This window comes from Calonectris borealis, chromosome 14 (genome assembly GCF_964195595.1).
Source record: "Calonectris borealis chromosome 14, bCalBor7.hap1.2, whole genome shotgun sequence".
Classification (NCBI taxonomy): domain Eukaryota; kingdom Metazoa; phylum Chordata; class Aves; order Procellariiformes; family Procellariidae; genus Calonectris; species Calonectris borealis.
In genome coordinates this window covers 16,681,337-16,700,825 of record NC_134325.1, presented here as the reverse complement: position 1 = coordinate 16,700,825, position 19,489 = coordinate 16,681,337, and the positions used below count along the sequence as shown (strand labels likewise).

The 19,489-nt window shown below is 43.6% G+C and overlaps 1 protein-coding gene across 1 annotated transcript in view; it reads left to right on the top strand.

Moving 5' to 3' along the window:
• SLC6A5 (solute carrier family 6 member 5) overlaps positions 1 to 19,489 on the top strand; it is a 32,496-nt gene that overhangs the window by 1,681 nt on the left and 11,326 nt on the right. The window contains exons 2-12 of the mRNA XM_075163308.1: positions 781 to 919; positions 2,260 to 2,391; positions 2,733 to 2,906; positions 3,841 to 3,982; positions 4,407 to 4,539; positions 7,056 to 7,190; positions 9,478 to 9,581; positions 12,147 to 12,271; positions 17,457 to 17,569; positions 17,854 to 17,985; positions 19,060 to 19,159. Of these exons, the coding sequence (XP_075019409.1) occupies positions 781 to 919; positions 2,260 to 2,391; positions 2,733 to 2,906; positions 3,841 to 3,982; positions 4,407 to 4,539; positions 7,056 to 7,190; positions 9,478 to 9,581; positions 12,147 to 12,271; positions 17,457 to 17,569; positions 17,854 to 17,985; positions 19,060 to 19,159 (1,429 nt within the window). The remainder of the gene's footprint in view (positions 1 to 780; positions 920 to 2,259; positions 2,392 to 2,732; positions 2,907 to 3,840; positions 3,983 to 4,406; positions 4,540 to 7,055; positions 7,191 to 9,477; positions 9,582 to 12,146; positions 12,272 to 17,456; positions 17,570 to 17,853; positions 17,986 to 19,059; positions 19,160 to 19,489) is intronic.

Below are 19,489 nucleotides of genomic sequence, written 5' to 3'. Positions count from 1 at the left end.
GCCCTCCCAGACCCTGGCCCTGCGCCCCGGGAGGGGTTGGCCGTTGGCGCGGTGCGGGGCCGGGAAAGCGCCGGCCCCCCCCCGCGCTCTCCCTGCCCTCCCGCGTACCTGGGTTTACCCTGAAAAGAGGGGAGGGGGGCGAGTTCATTCTGTAAAAGCGGTTTTTCACTTCGTTCGTGTGTGCCGGGAGAAAGGGCTGGCCCCCCGCGGGCTTTTCTGGGGACCGGCGGTCGGTCCTGACCCGTCCAAGGGCACCGCGGGCTCCGCTCCCTAGATAGGGCCATGGGACCTCCCGTGCACCGGGGAATTAGGAGCCACGCACCCTCCCCTCGCCCCCCAGGCCCTGTGTAAATGCCAGCACCGCCGGGAGATGCGCATTGCAGTGGCCGGAGTCCCCGGGAAGGGAGCCGTCGAGCCAAGCCCTGCGCATTTCGCCCCCGGAGGAGCCAGCTGGGCGGGGGGTGCCCGGGCAGCGGGGACTGACCCCCCCCCCTCCCAGCCCCCCCCGGGCTGCAGTCACCGCCTCCTCTCCCTCGGGAGCAGCCTGAGAAAGGGCCGGGGTTTAAAAAACCCTCTGCTGTTTTCTCTGGCAGCAGAGAACCCGGGCAGCGGCGGGGGGGGGGGGCTGCAGGGGAGGGTGTCCCGTCCCCCCCGCCCTGGCCGCTGCTCGCCGGGTCTCCCTGCGGTGAACGCGGCAGCCGCAGCACCGCGATGCTTGTTTGCAAAAGTGGCTGTTTTCCGATCTCTCTCTTTCCCCTCTCCCCCTTTTCCCCCTTTTAGGAAGACGATGTAGGGGATGAAAATAAAGCCCGAGGGAACTGGTCTAGCAAGCTGGATTTCATCCTCTCCATGGTGGGTTATGCAGTGGGGCTGGGCAATGTCTGGAGGTTCCCGTACCTGGCCTTTAAGAATGGGGGAGGTATGATGGCTTTTTCCTGTCTCTCTACCTGCAGTACCGTACGTGGCTGAGCCGGCTCCTGCCTTTTTGGCAGGGAGAAACACGAGGGAAGCAGGGGCCGGCGGCTCCCGCTTAGCCTGGCAAAGCCGGGCAGCAAGCCCCGGGCGGAGCCGGGGCCCGGGGGCACCTCCAGACCACCAGCGACTTCGGGAAAAGTCTCGCTGGGTTTTTCTGACGGTCAGCTCTGAAAGTAGGAAAGCTCCGACAAGATTTCGTTAGAAGGTAGCTCTTTTCTTAAAAACACCTGCCATCCGTGCTGGCCGGAGAGGGAGGAAGATGAAGAGCCGGGCTGATCGCGCCTGGGCACGGAGCGAGGGCTCCGGGCCCCCTCGCTTCGCCTAATTTAAACGCGATCGGGTCTGAATCCGCGAGCGGTGGGGCCGGGGAAGCGGAGGGAGGAGAGGGCGATACAAGGGATTTTCGAGTCGGGAAAGTCACACGAGGACGCTTGAACCCTAATCGAGACGTTATGTTATTTTGTGAAGTTTGGGGGATTTCTTTTAAATCTCTCAGTGACCCGACTGAAAAATAATCGTTTGAAATAGAGCGAATGCTGCTCAGCAGAGTGGAGGAGAGGAAAAGTTGGAAGAGGAGTTGTGCCGTTGGTAATTTACAAGCGGAAGAAAAAGTTTATTTGCGGAGGTTCTCGGAACAGAGGCTCTGATTTAAACTGAGAACCGGTGGGTGTTACTGCTACACCCTACTGCAGCTGTAAGCCTCTTCCCTCTGCGCAGGACTATCAGCAGGGCATGTTGGTGCTGTGAGCATTGAAAACAACTGTGTAGAGGCTCTAAGAACTATTTTATGTGAGAGAACTAGAGATTTAAAACCAAAATCATTCTTTTAAAAAAAATTAAAAATGAGGTAAGCTTTTTTTTTCTTTTTACATGTAAGAATTTGTAAGTGGGAGGTGTTAAAATACTCATTTAACAATAGTATTGTCTCGAACAAATACTGGAGATGCAGAAAGCTGCTCCCCCCTCCCGGGGGCACCGGGAATCGGTAACAAATAGAAATTTTTAATAGCCGCAGGTCTTGAGTAAGTTGTCCCCGGTATCACGGGCAGAAACGGACCCGTTTCGGCCCGAGGAGAGCCCGTCCCCAGTCTGCAACCGCCACGGGGGTGCTGGGCGGGGGCGCTGCCCCGCGGGGGCTGCGCGGAGCTCTCCGCACCGGGCCGCGGAGGGAGGCGAGTTCACCCCGATGTGATGAACGAAGCGGAGCAGCCCGCGGGAGGCGCGGCCCCTCCGCGCGATGATTCAGGTTGTTCTCTCTTTTCTCCCCCTCCTCCCCCCCCCAAGGTGCGTTTCTCATCCCCTATTTGATGATGTTGGCTCTAGCTGGGATCCCCATTTTCTTCCTGGAAGTCTCCCTGGGGCAGTTTGCTAGTCAGGGGCCCGTGTCGGTCTGGAAAGCCATCCCCGCCTTGCAAGGTGAGCGGAGCAGGAGCCGGCCCGGTTTTGGGGAGCATGACCTGCACCCCCCCTCTTGCATGGCTTAAGCACCGCCGCCCTGCGCCCCCGCTCCGCAGCGCGTCCGCAGGCGCGCAGCCGCATGCTACGGGCTCTCCCGCTGGTGTCTCAGCGCCCCGCGGGCGGCTCTTAGCGCGCAACTTGCGCGGTCGTTGCGGGTGGAGGCCTTTCTGGTGGGGGATGCGCTGTGTACCTGCCCCAGACGAAGCTGTTGCTTTGCAGCCGCCGGGACCCGCTGCGGCTCCCCTCCTCCGCCTGGGATTAACGGCTTTATTTTCCTCTCTCCCTCTCTTTTCTCTCAGGCTGCGGCATTGCAATGCTGATCATCTCGGTTCTAATAGCCATATATTACAATATTATTCTGTGCTACACACTTTTCTACCTTTTCGCGTCCTTTGTACCTGTGCTCCCTTGGGCTTCCTGTAACAACCCGTGGAACACACCAGACTGTAAAGATAAAAACAAACTTTTGTTAGGTAAGTTGGGACATGCTTTTTTCCTTTCTTTTTTTTTTTTTTTTTTCTCTCTTCCTTTTCTTCTTCCTCTGTGGCCGTGGTGGGTTTCCAGAGCTTTCTCTGGCTCAGCTGCGCCCCTGGGAGATGCTAGCGGAGACTGCGGCTGACTGCGGCCGGGCGCGTTCCCAGCACGGAGGAACTGTCGCTTCCCAAGTCACTTTGAAGTGATCTGCATCACATGGGCGCTTCCCCCCACCTTTTGTTTAAATTTTTCCTCATCAAGGATAAATGGGATTTTTCAACTATAATGCTAAAAAAAGCCCAACCGTTTTTGTTTTTGTTTTTTTTTTGTTTTTTTTTTTCTTCTCTTTTCTGGTAAAAACTCTGTCTAGGGGAGAAAGCATGGAACAAAATGCTATAGCTGGCAGCCTCTGGTTTCTGTTAAAGACAACTTCTTGGGCTTTAGCGAGGCTTATTTTTAACGAAAAAAAAACCCCAAAACCCTTTTTTGCAAACGTCCCAAACAATGCAATGACCTGAAAAGCGGCAAAGTAAACCGAGCAAACACCCTCTGGAAGAGCTGCCAGCGGGGGGCGGCTCCCCGGGACTCCCTCAGCGCTCCCTAATCCCGGCCCGGGGCTACACACCGGCCCCTGCCCCCGAGTGGGGTGATCCCCAGAGGGGGAGTGAGCGCTCCCGGGGGCGGGCAGAAGTTCCGTCACTTCCTCAGCCTCTCTTTACGACTTTTGGGAGAAAGGGAGAAAATCATGAGATATTTGAAGACCTAGTTCTCTCAGACCCTTCCAGCTTCTGTAAGCAAGGTGGTCCAGAAATCTACCACAGAACAAAAGTTCAAGTAATGTGGGTGATCTAATGCTTTTTATTATTTTACACCCGACCTGAAAAAAAAAGATCTAGATAAGTTATTTTTCTCTTTGTTTTCTTTTCTTCCTAGATTCCTGCATTATTAGTGACCACCCAAAAATACAAATCAAGAACTCTACTTTCTGTATGAGTGCCTATCCAAACTTGACCATGGTTAACTTCACCAGTGAAGGAAACAAAACGTTTGTCAGTGGAAGTGAAGAATACTTCAAGTAAGACCTTTCTTTGTTTAGAGATGTTATGTTAATCTTTCTCTAAAATCCACTGTAACAGACAACAAATCACTGTTTGGAAGTCTAGAAATATAATAGTAAAGGACAGCAAATGATACCAATTTTTTTATGCGTAGGAATGATGAAAGCTAAATTTCAAGCACTGGATTATTTGTGCTCTGTTCCTGCGGTGCTTAGCACAGCTGGGGTGTTGGCCCATGCCTGGCATTTTTATCTACTACTGCAATGCAGATAAATAAAATAATACATGGTGAGAATCACTGGAACCTTCTAGAGAAACCGCTGAGAACGCTGAAGCAAAACAAAATACTGTAGGAATTTGCACTGAATTACTGCCTGCAGTTGCTGTTATTAATTTTTTTCCTTTCACAATTTTTTTTTTAAATTTCTTTTTTATTCTTAGGTACTTTGTATTGAAGATTTCAGCAGGGATTGAATATCCTGGTGAGATTAGATGGCCCTTGGCACTATCTCTTTTCCTAGCTTGGGTGATTGTATATGCCTCCCTTGCTAAAGGAATCAAGTCATCAGGAAAAGTAAGGAAAATATTTGTGATTGTACACTTGCAAGAAAGCAGTGTGCTGCTTTAGGGGAATCACACTCTTGTTTAAGGCAGTGAATTACTGAAAATTATTTGCAGTAAATGGCTAATTATTAATGAAAAGCCTTTTTCCTGTCTGTGTTTTCCTGTCTAGCCAAAACATAAAAAAAGATAATTTTGGTTCAGCATTTGTTCCCTAATCTTCACTAAGTTTAAAATGAGCCCTTGAGCTGCGCTCAGCAGTTGGATGGCAAAAGAGGTGCGTTCAGCAGCCTTCCCTATTCTGTGTGGTGTTCATTAAAATTCTGCAGTCGTCTGATGTTTCGCTGTAACCAGGGAAATTGTGATGTAAATTAAGATGTTAAGTAACATATTTTAAAATCAGAACCAAATTTAAACTGGTCTATGGTGAGTGTGAGCGGTGACAGTGTATCCTCTTTTCCCAAATATTTGTGTGCCATCTTCCTAAACCTCCTCTTTGCGGTAACCCAGCTCCTCGCTCCGTCCCTCTGACATCTCACATGTCGTTCTCTCCCTGGCCCCTCAAATCTGCAGCTTTCTGCCATGGCTCCTAACTAGCAACTGTGCCAAGGGGGAGCATGTCCTCTCATTGGCATGGAAGCACAGGCACATGAATTGGCCAGGCAGCCGTCTGAGCAGAGAAATGCAGCTTTTTCTTCAGCAACAGCACTGCTTTGGGTGGTTTTTTTTTTTGTGAAACCTGCAGGCCTGCAATATCTGAGACTTCTCCGTCAATGCCGCTGCAATTAGCACGCAGGTTAAAATGCTAGATGATGACATAGCATAAATGAAGAAAGCCTTCCTTCTCCGGTGAAGAAAGGCTGAGAGAGTTGGGGTTGTTCAGCCTGGAGAAGAGAAGGCTCTGGGGACAACTTATTGCGGCCTTTCAGTGCTTAAAGGGGTCTTATAAGAAAGATGGGGACAGACTTTTTAGCAGGGCCTGTTGCGACAGGACAAGGGGGAATGGTTTTAAACTAAAAGAGGGTAGATTCAGACTAGATATAAGGAAGACATTTTATACAATGAGGGTGGTGAAACCCTGGCACAGGTTGCCCAGGGAGGTGGTAGATGCCCCATCCCTGCAAACACTCAAGGTCAGGATGGACGGGGCTCTGAGCAACCTGATCTAGTTGAAGATGTCCCTGCCCATGGCAGGGGGATTGGACTGGATGACCTTTAGAGGTCCCTTCTAACCCGAACTATTCTATTCTATAATTCTAAATCTGGCTTATTTACAAAGAGTAGGCTGAAAAGATAAAAAAACTGGAGCAAAATAACTAGATATTTCCTGGGATAAAGATAGTGGATATGCAGAGATAACTATGAATTTTCTAGAGCTGGGCACAGGGTTTCTGATTCCAAGCCATCCCTTTGCGTCTAGAAGCTGACAACATTTGTTGTGAGATAGCTTGGGAATTATCAGAAAGTCCAGAGACTCAGAGGGCCAGGGGAAAGTTGAGATTTTTTTTTTTTTCCCCTACTTTAGTGTGGTAGGAAAAACTGTTTCATGAAAGGCCAGAGCCAAGAAAAAGAAGTTGTAGAGAAGAATAAAGTGGGTTTGAATGTGGCAATAGATATTTTTTTAAGTGAGCCTTTGTGGCCCAGAAAATTAGTCACTCCTTGGTGTCAGAGATGGAAAACCTGTATTTATGCATAGATGAGTTCAGTATATCCCCAGCACAAAAATTCATTGGGGCAACTTCGTGAAACGCCTCTTGAAACAGCAAGGAGAGAGTTGGGAAAGCAGTTTCAAAAATCAGCTCAGATGACTCTGGTCCCTGTAAGATTCAGCGGTTAAAGTGTAAAAGGATTTGAAATGCTTTTGGGTAGAGTGTACAGCTTAACTGGTTATGATTTAGCCATTTTATTTGACCACAGAGAGAGCTCTGCTCTGTACTGGATAATTATTAAGACATTAAACACCCAACCTTTGTTGTGTATTTAGACATAATGATGATTAGGTCTATCTGGGTTGTTCCGCTGACTGACTGTTTTGTTGGGTTTTTTTTTTGCATTGGGACCATAAATATTTTCATGGTGATACGTAATTATGAAGAGTAATAAAAAATCTTTAAGCTTAGTTAAATACAGAGAAATATATAGAAAAAATCAGAACTTGAATTGGTATTGAATGGCATTGCTCATTTCGTTTCCATTGAGCTGTGGTAGTTTACTCTGAGCAAGGATCAAAAGTGGTATTTTCATTTAGCTATAAATTCCTATTGTTCCTCTCCAGACTTTCTTTCTTGCTTTTTCTTCCCCTCTCTGTCTAGAACCCCAGCTATTACCTCTGTTGCTATTAATATTAGTCCTGTTTCCAGCAGCAAGAAGAGCTGTAAAATTTCAGATTTCATGGGAAATAACCTTGTTGTCTCTGAGCCTGAGTAATTGCTTTCTTCAGGCGATAGTGTAGCACTTGTATTTCCCCCCCCTCTCTTCTTATACAACCAAATAAGCCCTTTCAATAATCTTTTTTCTTGGTCTGTCCAGGTGGTGTACTTTACAGCTACGTTCCCCTATGTAGTTCTCATCATCCTTCTTATAAGAGGAGTAACTCTACCTGGAGCGGGAGCTGGAATCTGGTATTTCATCACACCAAAGTGGGAGAAGCTCATTGATGCTATGGTGGGCTTATTATTGCACTTAGAAGTCTGCTAGGGTGAATAATTCATACAGATTTCTTAATGTCTCTTGCAAGCATTTTCTATGTGCAGAGGCAGCATTGTCGTCTGTGGAAACTTGTTCTTCATCTTACATGGAGTGTTATTGCAATGGATGTTTATTTGTGTGCACATAACCTTTTTTTTACATATGTTATTATAGATAGGGTATTTACTTCACATTTAATATTTCACCTGAATCTCTTGGAGTAGGTGCATATGGAAAATAGGGAATTAAAAAGGAAGTATAGATTTTCATACGCTGGTGTCTGATGGATGCTGCCTTGACTTGAACAAGCACATGAAGCTTTTAATAGGCATCATAATAAACCTATCTGCATTTCTTGAGAAATGCTCTGAATAGGTGTATTTTACTCATTGAGCCAAGATCGTTCTGCATAATGCATATGAGACATTAAACAAAATCAAATTATACATCCTAAACTATAAACTAACTCCCCAATAGCACATATACTGACAGAGAATAGCTGTGATCATTATCCTACCTGCCTTGTAAGAAACAAGGCTACCTGCTGTGTAGGAGAGGACAGAATTAAGGGACTTGGTACCTGGCTTTGCTCTTCAAGCATTGACTGTATGAGATGGAGCTTCAGCTCTGCTGCCTCACGCATGATTTCAACTGATTTCTAAAAAGCCATTTGTTGCCAAGGAAACCAGTAAAACATATTCCAAAAATACACATAATAAACCAGATATAAATCCACCCATGGATCATATATTTGTCTGACATGGCACACGAGCGCCCTTGTTGGTCAGTCTTAGGAGTTTGGAGACTTAACTGGAGCCTGAGCTGAGAGTTACAATTCAGACTCTTTTCCTGGGAAGTTTAAGAGGGATTTCTAGTAACACCTCAGGAAATTTACTGTTTGTTTTTGTTGGTGTTTTTTTCCCCTAAGGGATTTTTTCCTCTATCAATAGTGGTGTGATATCACACTGATAGATTGATAATTAAAGCTGAAAACAATTTCCTGGATGAATTGTGCACATCTCAATTTCCTTAATATCTCTGCAATAATGGGTATTTTGATCCTTTGGTGATGGGAGTATTAAATCTTTTGCAAACAATACAGAAATTAATTTTGCATTAAATATGACCATTTTTGGATCCCACATTGTGCAGTAAAGAAGGCGAGAACTGTTGCCTTTTGCAAAATGGGGCTGTCTGAATACACTAAGTATCTGTATAACCCTGGGTAAGTGTTCGATAATATTCAGGCGAGCTTTTGTTTTTATTTTTATTTGCCGTTTTAACATTAATTAAGAGCTGTATATTACACTCAGCTAGATGAAAGATTGACTGCTTGCTGGCTGGTAACTTTTAAAGTAGTGTTTCAGTAATATCTTCAAACTGATTAGTGTGTGTGTAGGTCCACCTCTATATCTGTGCATGTACATTTATCTCCATTTCTGCACTGTGGACTTGGGTGGAAAATCAGACTTTGTAGGAAAGCTTGTGAATAGGAATACCAATGCTTTGAACATTTTGCAAGTGATAGGTAAGACCACCTCCTTTGAAATTCCAGGCAATTTAGAAGTGTTTTATCTAAATGCATTTAAGGCTTTGAAGAACTTTGTTACAGAATAAACGATGCTGTTTCGTTGGTGGTTTTGGGTTTTGTTTGTTTGTTTGTTTGGGTTTTTTTTTGTTGTTGTTTTTTTATAGGAGAGACTTGGTTGAACATGTCTTTTCTTCTGATGGGAGGAAACTGGGCCCTGGTGTCTAAATAACCCTAACTTACACTATGCTGTTTCATGTACACGTCATGACAGAAACTTACCCTAATTTTAACGTAATCTCATTCATAAGAAGCGCATCAAGCAAACTGAGGTTGTTACTTTTATCACAAAGATAAATTATTATTTAGGACCACTGGTGGATAAACCATCAGCACCCGATGCAGATTTTTCCTCTTGATTGGTATTTTCTTTGCTGAATGTAGGTGAACTGAATGTATCAAGCAATACAGTTTGAATATTTGTGCCTTCCGTATACGGCCGAGGTGGTATTGTCATTTTATATGGGCTCAACGAGAACAGTACTCCTCATCAAATGGGCACTATGTATTTCGGGACAGGATTTTGCTTTTAAATGTTTTATTGACATCCATTGCTCTACAGTTCATTTAAACTACTTATGTGTTAATCCCCTAACAGTAACATTTAATAGTGTTATTGGTCTTTCTAATACTCTTTCCTGAAGCCAATGCTATTTCCTCTCCTGTCTATCTTAGGTTTGGAAGGATGCTGCCACTCAGATTTTCTTCTCCTTATCTGCAGCATGGGGAGGTCTAATTACTCTCTCTTCTTACAACAAATTCCATAATAACTGCTACAGGTACGTGAGAGTGAAACCCATCGGTCTCAGTAAACAGGTCTTCTCCAAAACCAGTCATCTTCCAACTTGCAGAAATCTGGTTTGAAAGACCCTCCTCTTTTCTCCCTCTGTCCTGCTTTTCTCCCTCTGTCCTGCTTTTCTCCCTCTGTCCTGCTTTTCTCCCTCTGTCCTTGTTTTGTTTTGTTTTGGTTTGTTTGTTTGTTCCGTTTCTTTAATCTTTCTTGGTTTTGTGTATTGTATCTACTCCCCAGGTCCTAATCTACTAGTCTCAAGATGAGCCTTAGGCTTATTATAGTCCCTATTGGCTCTTCATTGTGAGAATGAGCAGGTTTGGGTTGAAAGCCAATCTGGGAAGCTGTCAACAGCTGTGAGCAGTGCTATGAAACGGTGCCAGTTGGCAGCCCCTGCTGAAGGACAACCCATGTGTAGAATGGGATGAAGTTTGCCGTTGTGAGACATGCGCGAGTTTAACACCCGATTTCTATATATGTGATTCCTGTCTCTCCTAAATGCTATTATCTTTTCCAATTACTCTTATTGCGGTTTTACATGTACAAAGTTATTTCAGGTTGTAAAATTTAAAATCACTTTTATTTGAAATCACTGAATGTTATTTTTACCAGGAAAAAAAGTCATTGTTCTGGTGCTATAGTATAGCTTTTCATCGAAAAGCCTGCCAGATAAATGTTTGCAGATGGAAAAAAAAAAAGCAAGTGGCATTAGTAGAACGCTTCACTGCTATTTTATTGTCTTTAAAGCCAATCTTGTTTCTACTGCAGCAAACCTTTACTGATTCCTGCAGTGACAGAGGTGCTGATTGAGGACAGCCACCAGCATGTACAGGGACTGTCCCAAGGGCATGCTGAAAATCTTTCCTGAATCAGGACTTTAAAGCACCACGCTCGTTGGGATTTGAACTCCCAGATCCTATAACTGCTAAGTACTGTATACAAAATACTTACCTTTAAAAAGAAATGTGGATCAGGATTTCAAAAAGGAATTTCAAAACCATTTCCTACTAGTGTTCAAAAGTAATTTAATATAATTATCCTAAAATATGGATGAATAAGTAGCAGCGTTGCGTACTCAGTAACTCCCACCCAGCTATCCTTTGGGTCCTATTTTTGAAAATGCTTGTCCTGGGCTTTGATTTTTTTTGTTGATGAATATCAGGACAAAAAATGGGAGAAGCGTCATGCTATCTTTCTGCATTAATTTAGCAATGGTTTGTGGAGTTTGGAGAATGTTAATGGAAATTTTGAATGAAATATATGGTAATGAAGTATAAAAATCTTGCAGATCTAATACTAAATACATGCTTTACCTATGTTAGAGAGGGATATGGGAGACTGAAGCAGAAATAATTAGAAAAGCTTAGTTACTTCTAATCTTTTTAATTTTACAACACATCTTGAGTACTGAAATGCAGCATGACTATTTTCTGTTTCAATTTTTGTATTCATTACATTCTAATACTGCAGATAAAATTGTAGTTTTCAGTTACATATTCATTTTAAACATAATTAAATAATCTATAATTGCAGTAAATTTACATAAATTAACTTCATAATGCATACCAAAAATATTTTATTTAAAACTTATTTGGGTTTTGGAAGAAGATTAACACAGGATCATTCCAAACAGAACATGGTCATTTTTTCTGTAGACCTGAAGAATTAATCTAATCATTCCTATTAAGAGATGCTGTGTTAGAGATGCCAGAAGTTTGCCAGCTCAGTGAGGTTCTTGACAGCTTTTCAGGTTGTATTTCCTTCTGTTCCTGACAAACAAATAGCAGTAGGAATAAGTAATTCTAGCCAACTTAAAAAAAAAAACCCTACAAACATTTAAAGTGTTTGTTCCTAAGTTGCAGTAGTTTAAGGAGAAGTCTTCTGGACACACGTATCGTGAAGAAAAAATAAAAATCCTATCAAGAATATAATAATTATGGATGGGGATCATGAGGGCTGGTTTCCTGTCAAGTCACATGTACTTACTCAGTATAGTATGACATTCAGGTACGGATTTCTTGAGATTCCCTTAACACCACCACCACCAACGGAAAATTGTACCAGGGAATCCTCTACAGATGGGCAGGCGTTTAAGTGAGTGCTGCAAGGTACAGAAAGCTTAACCCTGAAATTTTGTGTATAAATACAAGAAAGACACAGGACAAAGATCATCTTACCTGGACGGTGGTGGTTAGTCCATATGTAATATCGCGAGCAGATACCCACATCAGGCAAAGCGTAAAACATTGCGTTACAAATCACGTCATCGTTGCTACCTTCTTCGGAGAGGCCAAGAGCAGAAGTGCTTATCCTCCTGCCTGTGGCTTCTTATATGGCACGCGGGTGATGGAAACTTGCACAGCTGATGACTGGCGGTGGTGTGAAGGCTTCTGTCATCTCTGGTCAACATCAAACGTACCTGATCAGTGTAAAAGTGTACCTTCATCAGCGTTCCCACAGGACGTGTGTGCTCGTGAGAGTCCTGAAATGTGTACAAAACCTTCCTTGCATGTATTGCAACAAGGTGAGATGGCTTCTTGTTTTTTCTTTTCAGGGACACATTGATAGTCACATGTACCAACAGTGCCACAAGTATATTTGCAGGCTTTGTCATCTTCTCAGTTATTGGCTTCATGGCAAACGAGCTCAAAGTGAATATCGAAGCTGTGGCAGACCAAGGTAGGGTACACTGCCATTTTGTTACTTAGACAGGCACCTGGTGGCACCTTCAGGTCTACCATTAGTGATGACATTGACGTTGGAGGTGGGAATAACGGCTTCAAACTGGAGGGGATTAGTAAACCACTTGTAGGCATTTCTGTACGGGCGAAGGCACACTGGGAAGTCAAGATATTGCTTGAAGCCTCCTTATCGCTCGTTTTTTAAGAGAAGGAAACGAGCTGAGACTCATTTCAAATCTTTATGTAAATGACTGCTGGGGGGGGAGGGTGAGATGTCTCCTTCACACTCTCTGAGTGGTGACTGGTCTTCTCCTTTGTCCCTGCCGCTGTTTGTGAAATCCTCTGCAAGGTAAAAGGTGTCCCTGGGGGTGGGAATCTGGGATGAGAGGACAGCAGGCTTTGCGATGTGGGGGGTGGGAGAAATATGCTGTAAGAGGTGGATTGAGCTTCTGAACTGTGGGGGGCAAGGAGCTGCCTCCGTGGGGAAGTAAAAGGTTTCTGAAGAAGTGATTAGAAGATCTTGGTTAGTGAAGTGAGATGGTTACAAACGGGGATCTGAAAGGTCATCTTTGGTAGAGCTGAACGTGAGTGAGAATGGTGTGACTGACGGACGAATTGGTGCTGTCGTGTATGATTTGGTGTGAAGTGGTGGGAGATAGGAAGCTTTTGGGGTAAGAATCTGAGAAGTTTAAAGGGATGTAAAAATCTGATGGGATTATGGAGGGATAATGGTTACCTTAGTCTAGTCCTACATTTCCTGTGCAATGTGCAGCACTTTGCCCCTAAGCCAACCAACCCCCAGATCTTCAAGATCATTTTGAACTGTGTCAAAATGACAAATTTTTAATAACTTGTAATAACTTGTATATGTATTTACGATTCCCCCACCATAGCTATTTCTGTGAGCACGTGAGGGTGCCAAGTGTGTTCTTTAGCACAGTCATTTCCAAGAAGGAAAGTGATCAATAGCTTCTCCGTGAGCCATGGGGATGGTTCCCAATGTTATCCCCCCAAACCCACAATAGCACAGAGCAAGAGGAGGCTCTCAATGGGAAAGGACAGCAGAGTTAAAAAAATGAATGTTGCATTCTCATGGCTTCTATAGGTGATGTGTCTCACTGTCTGCATTAATGTGAAGACAGTAAACATTTTTCTGGCAGGTTTGTTGTGTGGATAAATTCAGTGCCACAGGGTGCTACATGTAGCCTAAGGTACCTGACTGACTGAGCATCGTGACTCAGAAATTGTAGCAGTGAGTTGACAACAGGGGATAGAAATCAAGACAACTTTCCGTAGTTTCTGTACAGTAATATTCATAGGTCATTCTGGACAAATTAGGTATGAAGGTTAATCTGCATTTAACAATGTTGTGGGAGCTAAATGGAAAACAGACAGCGTGAGCTGGGGCAACAGAAATCCTGTAGTAGGAACAAGAGTTGGTGAAGCAGATGAAACATTCTTTATTTTTTCTTGTAAAATAGCTTTTCTCGGAACTCTAATGTTTGTAATCGTTTATTAGAAACAAGCTACTACAAGTGAAAGGAGGAGAACAGAGGAGGGAACAAGATCTTGCTGCTGGTTAAGGAAAAGAAAAGGCTCTTAGCTTCCTTTTGCTTATTCCTCCTCTGTAAACTGAAACATGGATAATTCCACCAAATTTGCAGTACTTCTGACCTCAGCGAGATGCAAATAAGGGTGTTGGGTCACATTCGGTTTCTGCAGCTCCTTTGGTTGGTACATAGCAGCCCAGATGTTGAGGTGAGGGGAAGCTTGTGAGCTGCAGTTCAGTCACAGGGTGTTAGTCTGGGGCTTGCACCAGTTGGCCTGTGGTGGGATGGGCTGCAGATGGAGCTGGAGAGTCTGAGAGGAGAATTTCATAGGATGGTCAGCCAGCAAACTGTTTCTAGATAGCAAGTAGAATCATAGAATGGTTTGGGTTGGAAGGGACCATTAGAGTTCATCTAGTCCACCCCCTCTGCAATGAGCAGGGACATCTTCAACCAGATCAGGTTGCTCAGAGCCCTGTCCAACCTGACCTTGAATATTTCCAGGGATGGGGCATCTACCACCTCTCTGGGCAACCTAGTCCAGTGTTTCACCACCCTCATCGCAAAAAATTTCTCCCTCATATCTAGTCTGAATCTCCCCTCTTCTAGTTTAAAACCATTTCCCCTTGTCCTATCGCTACAGGTCCTATTAAAGTCTGTCCCCATCTTTCTTATAAGCCCCCTTCAAGTACTGAAAGGCTGCAATAAGGTCTCCCTGGAGCCTTCTCTTCTCCAGGCTGAACAACCCCAACTCTCTCAGACTTTCTTCACAGGAGAGGTGTTCCAGCCCCCTGATCATTTTTGTGGCCTCCTCTGGACCCGCTCCAAGAAGTCCATGTCTTGGTCCATGTCAAGTAGTAGGAGATACTGCACTTGCAAGCTAATGTAATATCAATGCAGTCTTCAGTGCCTTGTCTCTTCTTTTTGGTCTGCCATTCAGCTAAGCGGGAACAGAAGGGTTTCATTCTCATCCCTGTTTCTGGCTAGATTAGACCACTATGTTTGAAAAACTCTGTTTGAGGCCGGGTGTTTTAGGAGTAATGTTTCCGTTAATTTTTTTATTTTAGACTTTACCTCCATCCTGAAAGAAACAAACAAACAAAACCAACCCCCAAATCTAAACCACGCTGTACTCACCAAAATGATTTGTAAGAAGTTAGAGTCGAAGAAGCCGTGCTTGAGTGAAGCTGCAGTAGAAGCTACGCGGGGATGGACAGAGCGGGGACGGAGAGACAGAGCTGTTAGCAATGGTGGAGGAAACACTTGGTTCAGCTGGTTCATCTCCCTGGAGATGGCAAAATATTTAGCGCAGGGGATGGCAAACCCTTTTCTGTTGAGCGCTTGTTGGTGATCTTTGAGTGAGCGACTGGTCACAGGCTGGAGCTCTCTGTTCCCAGCTGTTTCAGGAGATGTGAAGAAAGCTGTCATGAGACAATCTTCTTGTAGGGCTGCCAGTGCATTTGTAAGAGCCCATTTAGGCCATCTAAAAATATTTCACAGGGGTGGGACTTCACTGTTCTCCATGATAGGGGGAAACAAAATTTAGTCCCATATGAGAAGACGACTGTACAGTAGGGAGAGAGTGAGGGTTAGGGATAACTGCAGGCCGAGTTAGCACAGCGAGGTAACAGAATTAAAAAGCAGACTCAGCAAGTGGGGAGAAGAGCCAGCCCTTGTTCCTGCCTACCTTTTTTTATTCTAAAGTTGTGTTTCTTTTTGCAGCGAAGGAGAAAACGGCAAAAATGATTATGATGTCCTTTCAGGTTTTTAAAACCTTGAATGAAGTAGTTAACGGAAATGGGAAGGGATCCCACCCCCCACCCCCACCCCCCAATATGAATCTGAAATAGTATTTTTCTCATTTAGAGTCTTCCTTTCAGGAAAAACTCATATACCTGATGAACAAATAAAACACTTTTCACTGAGGGAAAGACAGGACAACCTATTTTCGTTCTACTCTCACGGTTTGATTAAGAACATAATGCAGTTGAAAAATTTTAGTAATTTAAAATGAAAGTTCAAGGTCATTTGACTTTTTTTGTTTCAACACATATAAAACCTTTGGAATTTTCCTGGCTTTAACAGACTTTTAGAAAGAGTTCATACCCACTTAAATCTCCAAAAATGGAGAGGATGGGAGCCAGCCTCCCTGTGACTGTTGACCTGTGGTTGGATGCTACCAGGCATGTGGTATCTTGGAGAGTTATGAGGGGCCGAGATGGAGAGATGTGCAGTTTCATATTCTGTAATTAAACTGTTCCTGAAAGTGTGATTAACGGGAACTCATTATTCCGAGACTTAATTAAACTTCTACATGCAGGAAGCTAGTGCAAACAGAGCCCTTAGCTCTAATAGTCAAGAAGAAATCTTTACTCAAGAGATGAAAGAACGTGTTCATGAATACATAGTAGTTCTACATGCACCTTCCTATTCCAAAAAGCCGTTTTTCTGCAGCACATTTTAAAGGCAGCAACACTTACTGAGTCATGCACAGTGGTGTGGGGTTTTTTTTGTTTTGTTTTGGTTTTTTTTTACTGTGTTATTAACTCTTGTATTTGTCTTTTGTTCAGAAGGAACTCCAAACGCTTCACAAGTTGCCTGTGGAGATTATTTCACATGCTGCTAAAACGGTGTTTTTCTCATTACGTGAGAAAGCAACAGTTCTCTCTCGAACAGAAACAGCGTGGGGAGCTGTAGGAAATGGGATGCAATAATCTAGATTAGAAATGGCCAGGACGGAGTGAGTAGGAGCCCCTTCTTGTGGCACGGGTCATGGCACCAGTACAACTTGGCTCTCATTTGTATCTCGCCTGACAGAAAACATCCTTCAGAGGGTTAAGCCCTTTAGCTGGGATAAGTAGAGAAGAAGTGCCATCTACTGTAGTGCTGCCACCACACTCCTGCAGCCTCTTCTCCCAGGCAAATATAAGCATACTTGTAAAAATATTTTTCCTTTACCCAAGATATCAAACCAACAGAGAAAGGAAAATTCCTGGTTAAAGCTTTAAAAGACCCCATCTCCTTTTTTTTTTTTTTTTTCTGCTGTGCATTATTTCAGAATTTCTTGTGGATTTTTTTAGATTCACGGTAGTTATTGCCTTGTGGCTGGTATCAGCTCTGTGCATCTGTTATGGTCTCGCCTTCTCGTTTGGCTGTGTGCTGATGAGTTAAAGAAGAGTATTTTCTTTTCCGTTCGTACGTGCAGTACTGAGATGTGGACGATCGCTAGGTTGATCTAAGGCTGGGTTGCTAATTGGCAGGAACAGTGGTAGGAATTTGATCACAGAGCAGGAAAGAAACATAGCTGCAATACATGATTTTTGTTTATTTTTCGTGTTTGGATCAGTGGATCAGTATACTGGTTAAATATGTATTCTGCAGCTTGGAAAGTAGGAGCGTATGAGTGTTTTGAAACTTACAGCCAAAACAGAAATTGGAAAATGTGAGGCTAAATTCTGCAATGGTTAAATCTTTCTGTAAATAGGAGAGACTGAATTGGATCTTTTTTACTTTTATCAAGTGAAGTAATATTGTATTAGACTTTGAAACGTGACTCTTCACGTCTCCCTCTTTTCCATTCAGTCAACAATTTAATGCGATGCAAGATATCACTGCCTTTATTTTTCTCATTTCTAGGTCCTGGAATTGCTTTTGTGGTTTACCCAGAAGCCTTAACGAGGCTTCCCCTCTCTCCGTTCTGGGCTATCATATTCTTTTTGATGCTTCTGACACTTGGATTGGACACTATGGTAAATGGCTTTTGTATCCATTCTTTTCCTCTTGCTTTTCCTATTTATTTGTTTGGAGGACCATGAGATTAATCGCTATTTTCCATGTGGTCAGTGAACCGTTTTCCAAAAAGAGGGATGAAGTAAGGCCATCAATGCTGAAATCATTTGGGTGAAGCTTTGGCGTTGACATCTGAGCATTTAACACCTAGGATTTGAAATACTCTCTCTCATATTCCATTATATCCAGTTGGACCACTTTGTGTAGTGTGTGCTGAAGTGAATCCTTTTATTTTGTCTTTCAGTTTGCCACTATCGAGACTATAGTGACCTCCGTTTCGGATGAGTTCCCCAAATACTTACGTACGCACAAGGCACTGTTCACTCTTGGGTGCTGCATCTCCTTTTTCATCATGGGATTTCCTATGATCACTCAGGTAATAATATTGTCTTTGAGCATCGCTGTCTGTCCCCAACCCCCCTCTGGTGGCCGTTCTCCTTCTGCGCAAGTTGCAAAAGATTAAGCTGAATTCTGCCACATGTGTGAAGCCACCGGGTGAGTCTGAAAGCCTTTTTTTTTTTTTTTTAAAAAAAAAAATGGATGCTTTGGCTGAGATACATTTAAAAGACTTCGCTGTTCAAATTTTTCCGAGAATCAGACTTTTAAAATTTATCCCTAGCCAAACATCTCCAAAGTAGTCATGTAAGTTAGGTATTCGTTTAAAAAAGAAGTTTGTATGTCATATAAACGTGCACACCAGTTTTGGGTGCCTTCCTTCCCAGATTAGATATACACTGATAGTCTTAGCAAACCGTGGAGTTAATAATGAAATTCTCATCTATCGTTGATAGTCTTCAGCGTCTTCTGTTCACTAATTCCTCCAGCGTTATAAACTCTTAGCAATTTCAAGAGGAGGTGCACAAAATCTATCTTATTATTTATCTTTTTTCCCCCTTTTTCTTTCTTTCCCCTCACCTCATCACCTACCAGCCCAACTTTGCTGTTCCAAAGCCTTGGATAGGTTCAGTCCTTCCTCCCCTTGAATTATACTGCTTAACCTCTGCCCTGAAGATAGGGCATTATATCCTTTCCAAAGAGATGACCTGGGCTTGCTATTACAGTGTTCCTGGTTTCAATGGTGGTTTTGCTTTTGACGTAGTATTAAATGGTTAGAGACACTGCTGGTGGAAAGTCTCGTTGCGGTTCAGTCCTTAATCTGAAAGGCCTGAAACCAATGTCTTCCCAAGGTGTATTAGCTACCAGCCTCAGGTGTACCCTCTGCTTTTTTCTCGTTGCATTTGATGTTCATTCAGCCACGAGGAAGAAACTATAGTGCGGCTTGAGCCTGTGTCCGGTCAATGTTTGGATGCTTACTTGGGACAGAGAGTCCTGGGTCCTGCTCCTGTCTATTTTGCCTGCCTTAGCGCCAGTTAGAGTTGTGACAGGTATGACAAGAGAGAAGACCGGCTATGTGCCACAAGTAACGGCTATTTTCTCCTTTTTTCTTTAGGGTGGAATGTATATGTTGCAGCTTGTGGACACTTATGCAGCTTCTTATTCTCTTGTCATCATTGCCATCTTCGAGCTTGTTGGAGTTTCCTATATATATGGTAAGAAAAAAACCCAATTCTTGGACAGCCTATGTCAAAGTAACATTTTAGCATATGGTAAAGTAGCTGGTAACATGAAATTCTTAAGGAAAGCAGCAATACTTTATTTTAGTTTTTTTGAATAAAAAGCCTCAGGATTTCCTTCTTTTGAACAGAAGCATAATGAGACTTCATTACTATAGGATTCCTTTAAATATATTTATTCAAAAGACTTTTTAATATAGTCTAATGTCCCTTTTCCGCCAGTAGCTTAAAGCCAATGCTTAGAGATGAGTGTAAGAATAGTTCAAGCATTTCGTGACACTTCTCCAGGGGCTCTTTCACACTGCA